Source organism: Pavona decussata, unplaced genomic scaffold (genome assembly GCF_977016875.1).
Source record: "Pavona decussata unplaced genomic scaffold, jaPavDecu1.1 SCAFFOLD_133, whole genome shotgun sequence".
Classification (NCBI taxonomy): domain Eukaryota; kingdom Metazoa; phylum Cnidaria; class Anthozoa; order Scleractinia; family Agariciidae; genus Pavona; species Pavona decussata.
In genome coordinates this window covers 907,373-925,326 of record NW_028145546.1, presented here as the reverse complement: position 1 = coordinate 925,326, position 17,954 = coordinate 907,373, and the positions used below count along the sequence as shown (strand labels likewise).

The 17,954-nt window shown below is 35.8% G+C and overlaps 1 protein-coding gene across 4 annotated transcripts in view; it reads right to left on the bottom strand.

Moving 5' to 3' along the window:
* LOC146468056 (3'-5' RNA helicase YTHDC2-like) overlaps positions 1 to 17,954 on the bottom strand; it is an 87,410-nt gene that overhangs the window by 68,046 nt on the left and 1,410 nt on the right. For all 4 annotated transcript variants that reach the window (XR_014867590.1, XR_014867591.1, XM_085125023.1 and 1 more), the window contains exons 2-33: positions 17,742 to 17,832; positions 17,450 to 17,640; positions 16,709 to 16,866; positions 16,380 to 16,424; positions 15,651 to 15,817; positions 14,971 to 15,073; positions 13,796 to 13,952; positions 13,232 to 13,286; positions 13,044 to 13,096; positions 12,432 to 12,659; positions 11,791 to 12,131; positions 10,942 to 11,010; positions 10,426 to 10,483; positions 10,160 to 10,289; positions 9,056 to 9,121; positions 8,507 to 8,624; positions 7,543 to 7,600; positions 7,156 to 7,246; positions 6,762 to 6,813; positions 6,409 to 6,444; positions 5,891 to 5,971; positions 5,419 to 5,501; positions 5,222 to 5,327; positions 4,935 to 5,054; positions 4,347 to 4,389; positions 3,912 to 4,034; positions 3,385 to 3,491; positions 2,410 to 2,504; positions 1,740 to 1,849; positions 1,257 to 1,323; positions 994 to 1,131; positions 337 to 601 (exon numbers count right to left, since the gene is read on the bottom strand). Coding sequence is in view for 2 of the 4 variants with exons in the window: in XM_085125023.1 (XP_084981149.1) it covers positions 337 to 601; positions 994 to 1,131; positions 1,257 to 1,323; positions 1,740 to 1,849; positions 2,410 to 2,504; positions 3,385 to 3,491; positions 3,912 to 4,034; positions 4,347 to 4,389; positions 4,935 to 5,054; positions 5,222 to 5,327; positions 5,419 to 5,501; positions 5,891 to 5,971; positions 6,409 to 6,444; positions 6,762 to 6,813; positions 7,156 to 7,246; positions 7,543 to 7,600; positions 8,507 to 8,624; positions 9,056 to 9,121; positions 10,160 to 10,289; positions 10,426 to 10,483; positions 10,942 to 11,010; positions 11,791 to 12,131; positions 12,432 to 12,659; positions 13,044 to 13,096; positions 13,232 to 13,286; positions 13,796 to 13,952; positions 14,971 to 15,073; positions 15,651 to 15,817; positions 16,380 to 16,424; positions 16,709 to 16,866; positions 17,450 to 17,640; positions 17,742 to 17,832 (3,605 nt within the window). In the remaining 2 variants the exon portion in view is untranslated. The remainder of the gene's footprint in view (positions 1 to 336; positions 602 to 993; positions 1,132 to 1,256; positions 1,324 to 1,739; positions 1,850 to 2,409; positions 2,505 to 3,384; positions 3,492 to 3,911; positions 4,035 to 4,346; positions 4,390 to 4,934; positions 5,055 to 5,221; positions 5,328 to 5,418; positions 5,502 to 5,890; positions 5,972 to 6,408; positions 6,445 to 6,761; positions 6,814 to 7,155; positions 7,247 to 7,542; positions 7,601 to 8,506; positions 8,625 to 9,055; positions 9,122 to 10,159; positions 10,290 to 10,425; positions 10,484 to 10,941; positions 11,011 to 11,790; positions 12,132 to 12,431; positions 12,660 to 13,043; positions 13,097 to 13,231; positions 13,287 to 13,795; positions 13,953 to 14,970; positions 15,074 to 15,650; positions 15,818 to 16,379; positions 16,425 to 16,708; positions 16,867 to 17,449; positions 17,641 to 17,741; positions 17,833 to 17,954) is intronic.

Below are 17,954 nucleotides of genomic sequence, written 5' to 3'. Positions count from 1 at the left end.
CCTTATTTTTAGGTGTCCATTGGTGTTTGATAGTGTGATGTTTGGCTTTTTAAAATGTTAATAAAAATAGCTGAAATAGTTCCATTAAGCACAGCATTTTTAAAAAGTGGCAACATGTGTATGTACTTCTAAAGAAAGATTTTTTTTCCTGTAAGTGAAATTTAAGATGAAGTTGCCTACAATGACAAAAACATGAAATTAAAGGGTGTGCTGGTAATGGGAAGATGGAAAACATTACACTATTAAGAAAAGAGATTTTATAGATTTTATTTTAATTTTATACTAGCTGTTATCAAAAGAGGAGAGAAAAGAAGGGGGGTTTGACTTTGTATTGACCTCTTGGTTTCCTGACAGTGCAATCCAGTCATCCACCTTGAACACGACACCCTTGTCTCCAGCCTTCTCTCCTGTGTCCTCCTCTGTTTCACTGTCACTGCTTTCACTCTCTCGTCCAAAGCCTTCTCCAGGGTATCTCTCACCATCACGAGCTGCTGAGGCATCCTGGGTAACATGTTCAGAGGAGAGGCTAGGACCAGTGAAGAGTGCCACTGTTATAGGGGACACAAGTGTGCAGCATTTTACTGTCACTGTGGTGTACAGTCTGTGGAGAGAGCCAAATGATCAGCATTATAATTCCCCTCACTTTTATTAGCTCAATTTCAAGGAGGCAGATGAGGAGAAAACAGAATATCATGAACTAGGAGATAGAGTGCCTTGCTCTTCCATCAAATTCCTCTGATCAACATTTACATTAACCTTAAAAACAAACACATGTTAAACTAAATATGTGAAAAGAACAAAGAGAATCATCCGCTTAAAGGTACTGTCTTGATACCTGTTCAACCTGCGCCACCAGTCTTAGAAAACTAATGCAGCAATCAAAAGGAAATGCTCAGTTTTACTAAATTAACTTACTTTCTGCAGCCTTGTATTATAATAATTATACCCTTGTTTAGAACATGTACAAGTAAAACTTCAGCTGAGGAAACAGACCTTGCCATTTCTTCATAAATCAGCCAGTCAGAAGGAAGTTTTGTGATGGCTTTAGCCTGAGCACTAGACATAGATTCCCCATGTGATGGAGGTTGATAAAGGATAGAGGAATTGTGAAAACAGGCTTTCTTCTCTTTCCTGAAGAGTGGAAATAATAAATAATTATTATTAGAAACACCAGATTACAATAACAATGAAGCTACAACCTTGACTTTCTTTTTCAAATGGAATGAAAAGTGTCAAATAATGAATTGAGTTCCTACTGGGTTGTTAGCTTGCTTGAACTCCTGTCCACACGGGCCATTTGAGGAAATGTTCCAGCACAGAGGGCTGCCTACATTGAATTAACATTACATCCATTCAGTAATATCTCTACATAATTATTAGCACTTCTCTTATTGTCAGTAAATGTTCAAAAGTTTGAATCTTAAGATTAATTTTGTTAGCCAAGTGTGCAAGTTAAAAAGATGTAGGAAAGGAAAGCCCAAGGTGACTGTCCCTTTCTTGTTTCTCTGTGAAAAAAGGAGCATACTCTGGTGATTTGACCTTGAAATCAACATTCCTTGAAACTGGCTTTAGTTTGGCCATTGTGTAAGAAATGTGGTCTCATATCTATCCCAGAGAAAAAGTGTAATTTCTATGGTAAATAATCACTTACACTGTCTGCCATTTTTCTACACAATAACTGCATTTTAATTGGCTCTTTAGGCCACACACAGTATTAAAGATTATGTTAAATTAAAGACGTGCCTTGACAACTGCCCAGTTGTTGGAGTTTGAGTTCAAGTCTCTGATGTCTCCTGCACCACGAGGCCGAATAAAACCTGCAACTTTCAATTGACCAAGAATCTGTGACCTGTGAAACAATGCATCATCATCATCATCATCATCATCACCATCATCCATCAACCAACCACAAAGAATGCATAGCTAAAAGTTAAAGGCATACCAGGCAAAGAATACCAATTGATCATAATGATTATTATATGTATTAAGCACTTTTAATTAATATAAAACACTCCTATTGCCCTAAGATACCAATGACTTTTCTGACAATTCTGAAAGTACACCGAACAATTTGCTTAGCAGTAGCTATACAACAAACACAGGCCGGGGGGAAAATTGTTATGGGAGAAAAGTTTCTGATCATTTGGGCTTATATTGGGTTGGTGTGAACATAACTTACTAGAAGTAAATGTCTCATAATTCCCAATCATTTAAAATTACATCTTAATAATAATTGCATTTCATGTTTTCATTGCAATACCTATTGAAGAGACACCCTAAACCAGATGGTAATGTTAGAAATCGTTTGAAATAAGGAAGTAATTCTTCTCCCTTGAGAGAAATTCAGCTCAGGTAAGTACAAGAATGAGTGTAGCGAGCTTCTATAAAATATGTGTTTTCCATTTTCACCTCATGCCAGCCATCATTTCTAAAGTAGCTTGAGACAAATAATTCCTGTGGCAGTAGCTCTTATCATGTCCCTCTGATCTTGCACGCTGCCAGCCCTGAAAACAAGACAGAAATACATGACTATTGCACAGTTTCATAGGTGGGCACTGTCTCGTAGGAAACAAGTAAACTTTTATGCTATTAACAAGATATCTTGTTTAAATTATTGATTAGACTAAGTGAAATTAGTCAGGTGTTTTTAACATCAAATACAGTACTATCACAAATCAAAAAAGGTCCCTCTCGAAATGTTTTGCAGCATAAAACAAGTACATGTAGTATGCTGCAAGGGTTGGCTCCCCCTGTGTGCTAGAGGATAATAACTACTGTTGCGTGCAAAGTTATCTTCTTCTAGTAAAATTTCAGAGGGCTCATCACATCTGGCTCATCACAAACATTCAGATTTAACTCAAACTGAGCTAACAAGTAATCAAACAAAAAACAAGCAATCAGTACTGAGCATTCATGAGAAAGTGTATTTCATGCAAGTCACAATAATAAATTACTATTGATTGTGATCTTGCTGGCTGCTGGTTGTAAAAATAACAAGTATGTAAACTCAGTCTGGTTGGTCACAACACATTCAGAGTTTGTTGAGGATGGTATTAAAGGGGTTGGGGGCTGTGGGTTGTGATTACATTTCCAGACAACAAAATGAACGTTTTTGGTCATACTCACATTGAATGTGTGCAACATTATATTTTTATTATGCAACACTGCATGTGAACCCCATCAATAGCCAAGAACATTTCTGAAGTAGATGTATAATAACTAGTGCTGTAGTGTCTATGGTGGACACATGCTGCAACTTTGTTGCATGCAATATTGCATGCATTCTGCTGTGTACCCCATGCAGCCTTAATTCACCTCAGTAGAGAATCTTCTAATGATTAATTAGAAGCTATTCATGACCATCATGTTGTTAAACAAACTCACCCTAAACACTTGGACAAAGATCAAGTGATCACTAAATGGATCCAAGATGAATCGTTTCCTGGCTGCTGCAGCTGCTCGCTTCTCGGCTGGGTATGTGGGTAGGATAACTAAGGTGGGATACAAGGTAATAATGATTAAATAAAAACACATTTTAGCCACTATGTCACCAGTCCACATTGTCAATCTTTAAGGGTGTTTGTTTGCCAGGCACCAGATGAAGGACTTCATAAATTGTAATTAGTGCTTTTGATATGTTTTGTATTGTTGTATTGTGTTGTATATAGTGGAATGAGCTGGCCAGTGCTGAGCACAGAACTGTGACAGAGAAAGAAAACATCACAGAAATGGGGAAAGCATGACAGAAAAAGCCTGTTTAGATCTGACCGATTTCCGTTATATGGCCTGTCGGTTGTTTAACTGTTCCCTCTCAAGGTTCATTAGTTGTTATGTCCTCAAATTTAAGTTGTCACAAAGGTGCTTGCCTATATATACGGCTAATCAATAATAAAGAAATAACAAATTCTTACAAGGATCCCTGTATGCCAGTGCACAAGCTATGGTCACCACTGGGTCCAGACATTTGAGCACGACAGAATACAAGATCATCTTCCCCAGCTGTGGACTGAGTGGCATGTCTGCAAGATGACGGCCTGTAAAAAACAGAGAATGGTTTCAAGTGGAGGGAAAACACCTTCACTACTGTTAAAATCCTTGCAAATCAAGATAAGCATCCTTAAGCTCCACAAAAAGCGGTCAGGATTTAGTAATTTGAAAATTGATTTATCTCAAACTCAGAAGCTACAAAGAATGGTTTCAAATAGAGGAAAAACTCTTTCATTAATGTCGACATCCTTGTACAAGACCTAGTCCAAGCTCTTGAAATACTTGGCAAAAGTTAGTCTGAGAGGACTTGCAGTTACCATAAGTATGACATAATCATAATAAATTCATGATTCATTTACCAAGGTCAGTTAAATCCTCCCACTGATCCAAAGCATCAATTGTCTATTTCAAAATAGAAATAAATTAAACTAAATATCAGCCAGAAAATTAAAAGAGCCCTTGAACACATGGTGGACGAAATTGAATGGCATGACCACTTGATCATTCTGTAATTCAGTCAGTGAATCAATCCATCATTCAATCAGTCAGTACAGTATTGGTTGGTCAGCCTGCGAGTCAGTCAGAGAGTCAGTGAGTCAGTCAATCAGTGAGTATTGGTAAAACAATCTGTTGGTTGGTCAGTCATATAGTCAGTCAGCAGCCTGAATCAATCAGTTGGTCTGTCAGTAAGTTAGAGAGACAGACAGACGGACAGTTATCAATTGATTGGTCAGTGAGTCAGTAAAAGAGAGTCAACTAATTAGTTGGCTGGTCAGTCAGACAAACAGTCACTCCTGTAAGTTAGTCAGACTGTGTCAATCAATAACAAACAAACCTCTGACATTGTTGAATAATATTACTGGCAGTGTTTTCAAACTGGCAAATTATCAACAAGATGTTAAATAAGGCAATCTAACAAGAACACATAGTACTAAAATAAAACACACCTTCAGCAAGGCAACAGCATTTCTAAGCACCAGAAATGGAGGAGGCTCAATTGCTTTAGACAGAAAATCAGCAATTGATGTGTTTGGTGTTGCCAAGAGCTTTGTATGAAGGCAGAGTTCCTGTAAACCACATAGAATATAAAGCATTTGAACCCTGTATCAGACCAATAGGAATGCTAAAGCTATTTGAATTATCAGGGGTTTATTTAGTAAACAAGACTGCTTTTTAATTGAAATGAATAGAGACTGAGTTACACACTCAGGTGATTTCTGTGTAAAACTCTTACCTGTAACGGTGTTCTTAACAATTCTGGGATTTGATATTCCAACAAGTTGTCATGACGAACTTGACTGAATAAACGAAAACAAATACCGGGGGAGCATCTACCAGCCCTACAACAACAACAACAAAATAAAAACTTTGCAATGCATCACAAACATGATTGTGAGGACTTGATGTATAGATAGCAATATCCACACTCACCTTCCTTGTCTTTGAATGGCACTGGCTTTTGACACCCACACAGGGTGTAATGTGGAAACTGAAGTCAAGGCATCAAATGATTTCTTGGGATAAAATCCAAAGACAGCAATAATGGTTAAGTATGTATTGTAAAATTAACATTTGAAAAAAGCAGCTCATAAATGAAGGTTGAACACAAGTTAGAATATTTTTAAGACTGAGAAAATTCATATAAAATAACACTGCAGAATATGAGCTTTAGAAGAAAAAGTTAAAGAAACTTAAGTAATAAAGGAAGGGCTTTTCATAAAGCAGCATTGCTGAAATGCCACTTACATTACACATGGCATGATGTTGCAAGCAAATAATAGTTTCCACTCCTTGAAATAATATAATTTTAATATTCTGACAACAGCTACACATAACGCAAATCTACATGTAGCTTAATGTTTATTTTCAATTAGCAATCGGTTGTGAGCCACAGGTCATGTACCTCTTTCACCTTTCCACTGTCAATCACAAAGACGACATCGTCAATTGTTACACTAGTTTCAGCTATGTTGGTGGAGAGAATCTGAGTGCAGAGGAAATAAACTAAGCATTAACTCTTCTTTAAAATTTACATGTTGTGAAGAAAAGGAACTAATCTTAAAGGTGCTTGTAACTACTGTAGTTGATTGTCATATCAAGATTTATAACCTCTAGTCTAATCATACTTCTATATTAAGCTTATCAGTAAGCTCTTTCATTTACTATACAAGTCTAGTCTTACTTGGGTTGCTTTACAGTTACACTGTATATATAAATCTCTGCTTTAAACACGCTATCAGCATCATGTTAGAGTACAGTTTTCAAACAAGTTCTTTGATTCAAGAATATAAATGAATGCCATTTTTTACTTTGTTATTTATAAATAGGCAGGCAACATAACTTATTTTCAATAATAACTTTTTATAAGAATGCTGCTTTAAATAAAGCAAGGAACATAGCCTGTACAAAACAGACACTTACTATCTTTCTCATGGTTTGATGTAGCTTTCTAAAAACCTAAAAGAGAGAAAGGCAAACATGTAAACAAACCATTAGTTTACTCTTATTTTTAGGCTATAAGTTCACAGAGTTGACAACAATCATGTATCTTTGTCTTGATTAACCACTGGTCTCTTGCTGCAAGAAAATGAATGTTGGCAACCAGTAAGCACTGCAGTGGAAAACCAAAATTTGCTCATTTCTCCATTTCTACCACCGTCTGCCAATGTTTGTGCCTAACCTTGCAAATTTATCACTGCTGGTTTCTGTTGATGCAGCAAGGTTTTAGGACAATTAGAAAATTCAGCTCCTTCTTAATAATTATTATAAGCTACCTTTCTTTGCTCTGAAGGTTGCATGGAGGAATGGAGAGTATAGATTTGATACCTAGAAATAAAAAGAAGAAGCCTCATTAGCATACCCACTGAAAATTCTTGACCTCATTGACGCTATTTTCAATGGTGATTAACAGCCTTCAATGGGAGCAATAACCTTTTTAACGTAGTTTTGAATTGCCTTTTGTTTAAAAACTTTCAAGCCATTTCATCATACCATACAAAAGAAGAAAAAGGAAAAAATCAAACTGGTTTAAAGTGTATAAACCAATTTTAATCAATAATCAGATGCACAAAATAATACCTCAGACAGATGAACCCCATGATCAAGTTTTAACTGTAAAAAGACCTCTAGACAGTACTAGGGAAATTTTTTTTAGAACAGTTACTGTACCTTCTTGAATTTCCAAATTCTCTGTGAGCAGTCAAAGTATCCCGGAGCGTAATGATATCATCATAGCCAGGAAGGAACACCAAAATAGCTCCTGTTTAGAATAATATTCAATGATTTTATGTTGTAAATAAAACAGGGTACATGTACTTTATGGCCAGCCACACCAGTCAGTTTGAAAACTGAATGTACCAATTTGAAGGAGAACTTTCATCCTACAGATAGTAGTTTTATCCAATAATTATTGGATTGTATATCAAATAGTTTAATTTATCAATAATTATTGGATTGTATATCCAGTATATCCAGTAGTTATATCCAATAATTATTGGATCATATACCAGGTAAAAGTTTTCATGTTATTCAAGAGTGTAACAATAGAAAACTAACCTTCTTGTTGAGTGCCACAAATATATGTCAGCAAGCTGATAATGAGTTCATGATCAACCTACATACAGGAATAAAACAAGATTTTGTAATGTTACTTACTTAATGGCAGTCTACATGTTTTGTAAAAATATGGCATTACAATCAAATCCTGGGTTTCTGTTAAAACACCCCCACTAGGAGAATTTGAAAATGAAAAAAAAAAACAAAAAAAACCCGCTCATGTCAATGTTGTTTTTCAACATTTTGTGTAACCTGCCATAGAAACTTCTTAGTACCAGACAATCCCTTCAAAAAATAACTCATCTGTCCATTTATCAAAGTTTAATGATTCTTCCCATGTACACATACTTGTACTTGGGGTCTCTGACCAGGGATACTCCCTATAACAGACTATATGGGGAGGCTCTGCCTAAAAGAGGTATCTCTCTCAGGCTGCAGGTTTATGAAAGGGTAGGGATTTCACAAGCTGGAGTATAGAAAAGTGTAGGGAAAACTGTTATTTTAGGAATTTACATGCAAAAGGACCTACCACAATATCTCCAACAGACCTAACAAAAAGAGATGCAGTGTTTCTACTGTAGGTAAGTAAAAGGGGGACCAATTTTTATGTAAAGTATATGAAAGGGTTTTCTTTTCTGTCAATAATGGTATATAAAAGGGGAAGGGTTTGGACCTCGGGGCAGAGGCTCCTCGTATGAAACTTTATTGAGTACCTCCACCCCCACCCCCAGAAATGTATGTTAACACGTACCATGATTGTATGAAATAGGCTATTCTGTGTTGCTTTGAACCTTATATATTTTATGAAAGCAAGGCTAAGTTGAAAGTTTTTGTTATGAAAATTAGTTTTCATTCATATGCAAACTAATTTTCATGTGAAAAGCTTTGTACTAAACCTTGCTTTGAAAATGAGTTTCACAGCAACTTGGAATTAGCCTTTAGTTACTTTTTATTTTGCTCTTACTCTTTCATCATCAAATGTCTTGTGATAAATAGACAGCAGCTCCTTGCTTTCCTCACTTAGTTCATTTGATTCCTTTTCTAAAGCTGTTTCATCAACATATGGAACTTTTGGTGATAACCTGAGTATGAAAATATTATTAAAGTTGATGCTGCATAATAATTTATTACAATTATCATCCATGCACTGTAAGTCATATCTCAGTGACAAAAAAAAACTAGAGGGTCATGACTGTTTATGACAGTTTCAGACAATGTATTATTGTCATGCTAAACTTTTAAAACTGGACAAATTTCATTATAAAATTAATGCACTTTAATACATTTTGTTGTGGGTTTATTCTTACACATTCCATGCTCACCTTCTTGGCAATAATATAGGGCCACCATTTTTATAGATGCTAGTAGGATATTTGTTTTGGAAAAGCTGTTATTTAATTTCACTGAATCAAATTTAACATATAACTTTGAGTCATGCTTCTGTACAGTCATGCTACAGTTAAGCCAACAAAAAGGTGCAGCTGACAGCATGTTTAAAACATGCTCTACTTACAGCGATGATTCAAGGAGTTCAACCACATCTGTGTGCTCCCATTTCTTGGCCCAGTCAACTGCAGTCCTGTGAAGACATTACACAGGTACATGAATACACAAAGATCTACTAATGGTAACTTACAATCCACAAAATACAGATCACATCATTGAACTTATGAACGGCGCAACTGAAAAACAAGGATGAGGATTTCTAATAAGGTGAAGTACATATTAATTACATTCAGATTGTGGTTTACACTGGCTCTTGGGTTTTTCAAAACAAGGGTGATAATTTATTTCACCAAGTCTCTGAACCATTACCATAATGTGAAGCAAAGGAAAATAAAAACCAAACTGGGTTGATGGTAAAGGTAAAGTGACACAAAAGCCATATGTCACACACACGACTGGGGCTTGTCTTGGTTTTTTGTAACATGGAGCCATTAGAAATAGTTTTACGTGCTGCTTCTCCCTGATGGGATGGTAGACTGTTACAGGATTTTCCAAACAGTAGGGACTTAAAAAGCAACCATGACAGCAGCATCAATGAAAACATTACTTGAAATATAAAATCAGGTTACTTGTTAATTGTACTACTTTGTGATTATTCCAATTCATTCAACTTGTACATTGTGGACTCACTATTCAGGAACAGAGCAGGTGAGAACTGAGTTCAACTTAAGGCAGAGAATAAAAAATTCACCATTGCGTGCACGCATTCTTCACAAGACCTTGAATTTTGGCAATTTTCACATTATTGATAACTGCCGAAAAAAAAAAAGACAATTGCCGTGGACAGCAAAGAAATGTACCAAAATTTTTTAATGCACATCTAGAGCTGTTGTTTTCGCATTAAATCCTATTGCTTATGAAATTCCTGTTGCCGTCACTGCAGTAGCTGCTTAAACTCCCCAGTATGTTGGTAGTGTCCATTTAGACACTGGGGTGACAAGAAACAATGTGAAACAAAGTTTCTTGACAAAGGCAGTGACATGATGGCACAGACTCTAAACCAACCCTCAGACTTACTAACTACTACTTAATACCACTGTGCCTTCATGTAAACTGCTATCAATCCACCCCCAGCAATACTGTCATAGCTGCAGTAGACTGTTCTCCTTACCAGCCATTCTTAGGCTCTCTGATGTGTGGATTGGCTCCTAAATTAAGCAGTTGTTCAACAACACTGGTGCAGCCTCGACCAGATGCTACCATCAGAGCAGTGGCCTGGGTCTCTGAATGTTGATAATCAACTGAAGTGATAAACAGAAAATAAAGACAATCATTGTCATCCAGTAGTATATGATTCCTTGATGTTCTCTTTAGACGTGCACTTCTAAAATTAAAGTGGAAATGAAAAAGATGATCCAGAAATTATTGCCAACCTACCACTGATGTTTTCATGCATAATCAAGTACAGGATCTGAACAAATGAATCCTCATCACCCTAAAAATAGAACAAATTACTGTAATTAAATTCAAAAACTCATTAATAATTCATAAGCCCATTGACCTATCAAATGGTCGATAAAACATCACGTGCAGTGGTTTTAAAACCCGATAAAACCTCCTCCTTATTAGTATGCAGTGTTTAATGTTTTTCTCGTATGCTAATTTCCAATTCACAAAAGCATCATTGTTATGAACTTTCTTGGCACATGCTTCTCCAGGAATGTTTTTGAAGCCTTTCAAAAAACTTGCAGCACATGTTTTATGGGGTCTAAAACCACTTGGCTGTGCCTCGTGGTCTTAAATCCTGATAACACACTGCTGCTTGTGTTTTAAACATTACATGATCTTGGAATTACTGCTTTACAAACATGTCACAAATGTCTGGTGTTGATGCATACATACTAGACAGTGCTAATGACTGCCGGACAAACACACAAACATGCTGGAACTTACATTCAACCATGCCTCAGAAATGCTGTTATCCATTTCCTCTCTCAAATATTGTTCTTCACTGTCACTTTCCTAGTAGAATAATCACTTTTTTAGTGTCCAATAGTTGAAACAGAACCAACAAAACTGTATAATATTATTATGCCACACACTTATTCAAGGTATTATAATCAACAGAACTACATATGCCATACATCATAAGATAGTGAACGCAGAAATGACAAAACTGCATGTCAATACCACACTTAGAACTTCAATATAATATCAATACACTATAATCCACACAGACACATTAAAACTGCATAAATTATATGAGATACACTTATTTAATGCACAAAAATCAACATCGAACCATCAAAACTGTATATTCTAAACACCTATTTAATGCACTATAATCAACATCGAACCATCAAAACTGTATATTCCAAACACCTATTTAATGCACTATAATCGACATCGAACCATCAAAACTGTATATTCCAAACACCTATTTAATGCACTATAATCAACATCGAACTGGTCATCAAAACTGTATCTTCCAAACACCTATTTAATGCGCTATAACCAATGTTCACAGAACTATCAAAGCTGCATATGGCATAGACCAGAAGCTTCTGCATAGACTTGCATGCACTATTATCAACACTGAACCATCAAAACTGCACATTCCACACACCTATTTATTCCACTATATATAGTCAACACTGAACCATCAAAACTGCATATTCGACACACCTATTTAATGCACTACAATCAACAAAACTTCAGACCGATACACCTATTTAATGCGCTATAATCAACACAGAATCGACATTATATTTCAGGCAATATACAAAACACTACTAACTATACCTCATCTTCTTTATCATTGCTGTCAGTTGCCTCAGCTTGCACACTGTCACCCTCAATATCTTCCTCCAGTTTCATAATTTCTACTCCTTCTTCAAGTTCTTTAACTTCCCCATCATCATTCTTCTCCTCTTCCTCTTCTATATCTTCATCGTCTACCTCGTCATCATCTCCCTCATCATTGGCATCATTGTCTGCTTCATCCTCTCCTTCCAGTAAAATATCCTGCTCAATGTCTTCTCCATCAGCCAGCTCTTCATCCATTTGGAACCCAGGGTCAAGGTAGTCCTTTTCTTGTGCATCTTCCACTATTTTTTGCTCTGGATCATCTTCAAGTTCAATATCTTTATGACCATGAAAAGATGTCAGTAAATCAATCAACATCATAATCAATGGCAACAACACCACTTACTGATAATAAACTCTTAAATTAATATTATTTTGCATACTGTAGGGAATAGTAATGATGATGTATATTAAATGAAAGATCTAATACAGTGTATGTAATAATATTTTATGACAGTCATCAATTTCAAATAATATTACAGCAAGATAAAAACTCTACAGCATAAAGCTGTACAACTAAGGTAAGGATCATCATTACATAACTATACACCTTAATAAATATACAGTGTACATTGTACCTTCTGTTGGTTGCAGTTCTTCATCAAACAATTCATCTGATTCCAAATCCCCAACAGGAGAGCCAAGCTCCTCTATAATCACATTGTCTCCATTTTCAGCCTCGTCAGACTTTTCAGAACTTTTGACTTCACCCAGTTTTTCTTTCGTAGGGGTTGATTTTTCCTTCTTCACAGGAAGGGGAAGAGAAGTGCTTTTGTCTGTATCTTCTGTTTCATTTTTGTTTTGTGCTGCAGAAGCAAAATTAACATGCACAGAGAATAAGGGAAAATGATTAAATACATCTGCATACAAATGCATATGTTATGGTGCAAAATTGTTTTGGATTACGGTAATGAATGCTACACAAAGGAAAATAAAAATTAAACTGGTTGAAAATTTTTTAAACCAAATGAACATTTTAAACCACAACATGTACAGGTATATTAAGATAATTGCAAAGCAAATACAGTAATGTAGTCAATTTGACTACTGGAAGACCCATACAGACTTTTTACTGATGTTGCAGACCTTACCTGTAGATATATTGTTTTACATTGCAAAATATTACACAACATTATATGCAAAGTCTGTCAATAAATTCAAGCTGATGCCTTTGGTTTAGACAGAATTACCTCTTGTCATGTCTTTCATGTGCTTGGCCATCTCTTTGTTACAATATGACGTCCTGCGAGACAACACAAAATCAATGTCACGTGATATGGCCAAACTAAAAAGGTAGTACAGAGGGAAGGAAAAAAAGATGTAACAATAAAACAAAATTTTAAAAAATGTGTATTAAAAATCACTGTAGAGCCCTTACATTCTAAGAACGTCTTCCAGAAAGTATGCTTTTACCTCAAAGCATCGACCAGGAACTGAAAAATAGATTTGGGAACAACTCATTTTAGAACATTAGGGAAACATTGTAGATGTTTAACATAATGAGATAAAGTTGGATATCAATAAGTTTAAGCTAGTATTGACTCCTACATCAGCCATAACCGGCCTTGAGGGGACCATGGTCCTTGTACCACTTCTGTGGTCATCATTTTTACCACTAGAATATGTTTTTGATAACCAGACAATAAAGTAAGAAAATGGCTGTACAAAACATGTATGGTCAAATGAGCATAATAGAATGAATTGAGCCAAAGACAACTTTTCCTCGCAAAATGAAAGTGCAGCCTGTCCTTCCCATTCATTTAGACTTTTCTTTATTCAACCTTTTTCAAAAATTTACAGTGGCCAATTTACCTTTAGTTATAAACTCTGTTGATAAACCAAACATTTGTTACTTTTTAAAAGGGTTTTCTCTTCTCTCAAGGATAAGAATATTATTTTACAATCTCTATTATTGTATAGGTATCCTGTGCACCTAGCTTACCATGAACCACAGGACACTTTCCAAAGTATTCAATAAACAGATTGACATCCAAAGCAGCACTCATCAAAATCAATTTCAGGCGCCTGTTAATGGTGAGAAGATCCCTCAGAGCAATCAAGAGAAAATCAGAAAACCTATCCCGCTCATGGATTTCGTCCTACAGATAAAATAATACAGTCACATTAATTAAAAAAATAATAATTACAATGGTGTTACGGCACACTGCCTTCTTAAATTGTTAACAAGTTTTTGTCTAGTTTCTTACTTAGAGGGGCTAGTTTATTTATTTATTTTATTTTTTAACTGTTTATTCTTTATTCATTGTAACATTTCCTCGATATCACATGACAAGTCACAGATAGCCCTTGGTTAAGGCTGGCGGCAAACAAGTGTACTAACTTGCATTAAACTTGACTACTAATAAAAGTATACCCCTGCATATTACATTGAAATCATTTGAAAATGTTACTGTCAGGCTTTTAGGTGGAAACCAAACATTGGGCAAGCAAGTTGTCTGTTAAAAAATCTTTCAGAGTCTCCTAGGTACATTGGGTCACTGGGATACCATTCAGTGTGAGACCTTGATAACTGTTAGGGAACACCAGCCTATACTTCATTGAAAGACCCACTAGTGGCATGTGATCCATTTCCATTTATGTCAGCTAATTCTTCACTCCAGAAACTATGGGGAGACTGGTATGAGTGATAGATTATGGGATCCTTTGGGTAGAGCATTGAAAATTGTGCTGATGAATAAGTGTATTTCTTGACAGTCAGTTGTATAGGAATAACTCTTTCAGGTGAAACCTATTTAACAAGAGCTATGCTACTCTGAGAAAGTGCTAAAAATGCACTTCTTTGTTGACACAATGCCCATCTGTCTACCCAAATAATCCCGCAGTCCCTTAATGTTGGCAGTATTTTCAAAGTCTCTGGAGTGGGAAATTAAGTGTCTGATTTTCAGGGATGTTGGTTTTCACTGTTACTGTGATCAATAACAGAATAGTTAGAACACAAGCTATAGATGGCTTTTCACCGTCAGAGTTAATGTGACATTGAAAAGAAGTAACTGTAAGAGCAACATGACATGGTGTATAGATTCCTTCTACTGAAAGCTAAGACAGACTAAGGTTATTTAATAAATGGAACTTATAATTTATTAAATAACTGCTTACCACTATGATGTGGGTGACAAATGACAGAGAGTTGTCGCCTGACATCAGAGTCCTTAATAGCACTCCAGTTGTACAGTAAGTCAACAGTGTTCTGGGAGATATTCTGCATAAGAAGATGAAGACAAGTTTTACTAATAGAACAAGGTAATGAATATTTTTATTCGTATTAAACATTAAAGTCATATCTAGATTAACAGCATTCTCTTTCTCATCATATAGGACTTGATTTTGATAATAAATTATTATAGACCTTTTAATTAATAGCAGAATGTAGGGCATATAACTGTTTGTAGTACATGTAAATCGTAAAATATCATACAATAATTATATGATATTTTACGATTTACTTCTTGTCAGTAGTAATTATTACTACTGACATGAGTCCCCATCAATGGCCCAGATAGGCAAAAGCATCTGATGGCTGGTGTGTAAAAGATCATAACTAACAGTAATTCTTTTAATTTAACTATTTGGATAATAAAAAAGTAATGTTGATCATGTTAATTAAATGAGAACTACATAAAAAGTCATTCATTCATTCTACAATGTACCTGGCAAAAAAATAAACTAAGGCAGTTTGGAACAATTTTGTTATAGAAGCCCGAAAGTCATTTATTTATTAACAAACCAAAAGTTTTATATTTGATGATAAAAGGTGGTTAATAATTAATTTTTGATACCTGTTATCAAGCCTTATTTGATAGCCAACAGTCTGGCCAAGCCTCTCTCCTCTCTCTGTTGCTACTCTATCACTGACTGACAAAGCAGAAATCCTACGAGGTTGAGTACAAACTACTCGACATGGTGTTGACTGGGCACTAGCTTCTTCTAGTATGAACTGTGGTACCTATGGATAAATTCAATACCACACAGTTTTGAAACTAAGACCTACATCTACCAATCAAAGAGAACTCATCATCTGCAAGGGTGGACTCCTAAGACTTGTGGTCCAGAGGCAAATTTACCCTATGGATACCCACACACCTAGTAGAGAGGATTAAGAACTCACTCCTCCCCAAAGATAAAATAAAGCTGTACTTTCTTGTGCAGCGGTTTGAGGTGATCTCTGCATTGCTGTGTTGTTTCCTTAGACAAGAAACTTTACTGCACATGGTCTCTCTTCACCCAGACATATAAATAGATACTGGCAACATACTGGTGGGGGTAACCCTGGGTGACTAGTATCCCATCCAGGGGGGAGTAGTTACGTAATACTTCTAGCTGCTTCATGCTTCATGCTATCGAAACAGGGTTAAGCTACAGCCATGTGGACCAGTAAGGCTTAACTGTGACCCTCTACAGTGTTTGGCTTTGAAATGGTTCATTTGTTGTTTGGTTTTGGGATTTTCTCCAGCCATACATTACACGTACATAGATCTCTACTCACTTTGTTTCATTAAATAATTTACCTGTGTTGTTTTTCCAGATCCTGTCTCCCCAGATATAAGAACAATCTGCTCAGATGAAATGGACAAAACAATAATTACAAAATAAATGTCAGTATATTGTGTGCACAATGGTGTTCATTGAGAGTGCCAAGTATAGGTGGTGGTAGGTGTCATTTCAAAGAAGTGCTTTTGTTAGATAATAATTTTATAATGTGCCAAAACAAGGTGACATTGGTCTGTACTGTACATGAAATTTACCAGTATCCTACGAAATTTGTAACACATGTATCAGATACATTGGGTCACTTTAACACAGTATAATATCATCCACTAGGACAGAAACCTGTTACCTGATTCTCTGAAATAAGTTTTAAAATCTGCTCCCGTAGTTCATAAATTGGTAGAGACTTGCGAAATGACAAAAACTCATTTTCTTTTACAGGAGGTGGGACAGCAGGAGTATTATTATTTAGTTTGCCAACAACCTTATTTTCCCTTGCACCACGACCTAGAAAAGTGAAAAAAACAAATTAACTCAAGGACATGCGAGCACAATATCGATGTATTTATATAGTCCTCAAAAAACATGTAAACACAAATCAGCGAATCATTACAGTTAAGAATTGCTTGGTAATAAATGAGGCAGTATCATCCAGGATAGCTACCACTCCCATGGATACATATATGTTGTCCATTGAAAATAAGCATGCCTTGTAAGAGTATAAAGCACGTAGGAAATAGCATTTTTGTGCATGACTATGTAGCTTCTAAATCATTACAAAACTTGCTTTTCAAGAGGCCATCACATGATGTGCCAATCGCTTCAAGTTATGTAATAATTATTTTTTTCAAAATCTTTCTAAAATTAAGGCAAATTCGACAGCATGCGAAGAAAGCTTGGCAAAAGAGACTTTTGGGTGAATGTGAGAAAACATTACTTATGACTCAGGGAATTTGGGGTAATGAGACATTATGCCAGAAACCCTGAGTCAAAAAATTGCAGCAAAGTCGAAAGTGGTTACTTGCCTGCTCCTGCGAAAAAAAATCATTACACAGGATCACCAACAACTGTTTGTCACAGAATTACTAACCTGTATCAAAAGTTACTGTAGATCTTTCAGTTTTGGGTTGTAATTCTTGTCTTTCCTTAATGATTAAGGGAAATTTTTTTGAGAGATGTTCAATGTGTTGAGAAGCATTGCCAGAGAGCTTCAAAATGCTTTTATAAGTTCCAGTAGTCACATCTTTTTTGGAAACTGTGAGATATCTACTGCTTCCTTTCCTGGAAGAAAAAACAATGGAATGAACAACTAGCGACTTCCTTCACAACTACAGAATTCAAAGCAATGTTAACAGTTGATGAATAATACATGTTCAGCTTACCCCTTGCTCTTAGAGTTTAGTCCCAGATTCTGACAAAATCTGTGTACATAAGCTCTCTCCACTGATGTGAATGATGATGGAAACTCTAACACTAAGGTGGAGAAAATGAATTAATTACACTGGGAAATTAAAATGTTTCTACTTATTTGTGCAAGCTCCAGAAAATCTCCACAACACCCAAGAAATGTCACTGCAAATTCCAAGGAAAAAGGG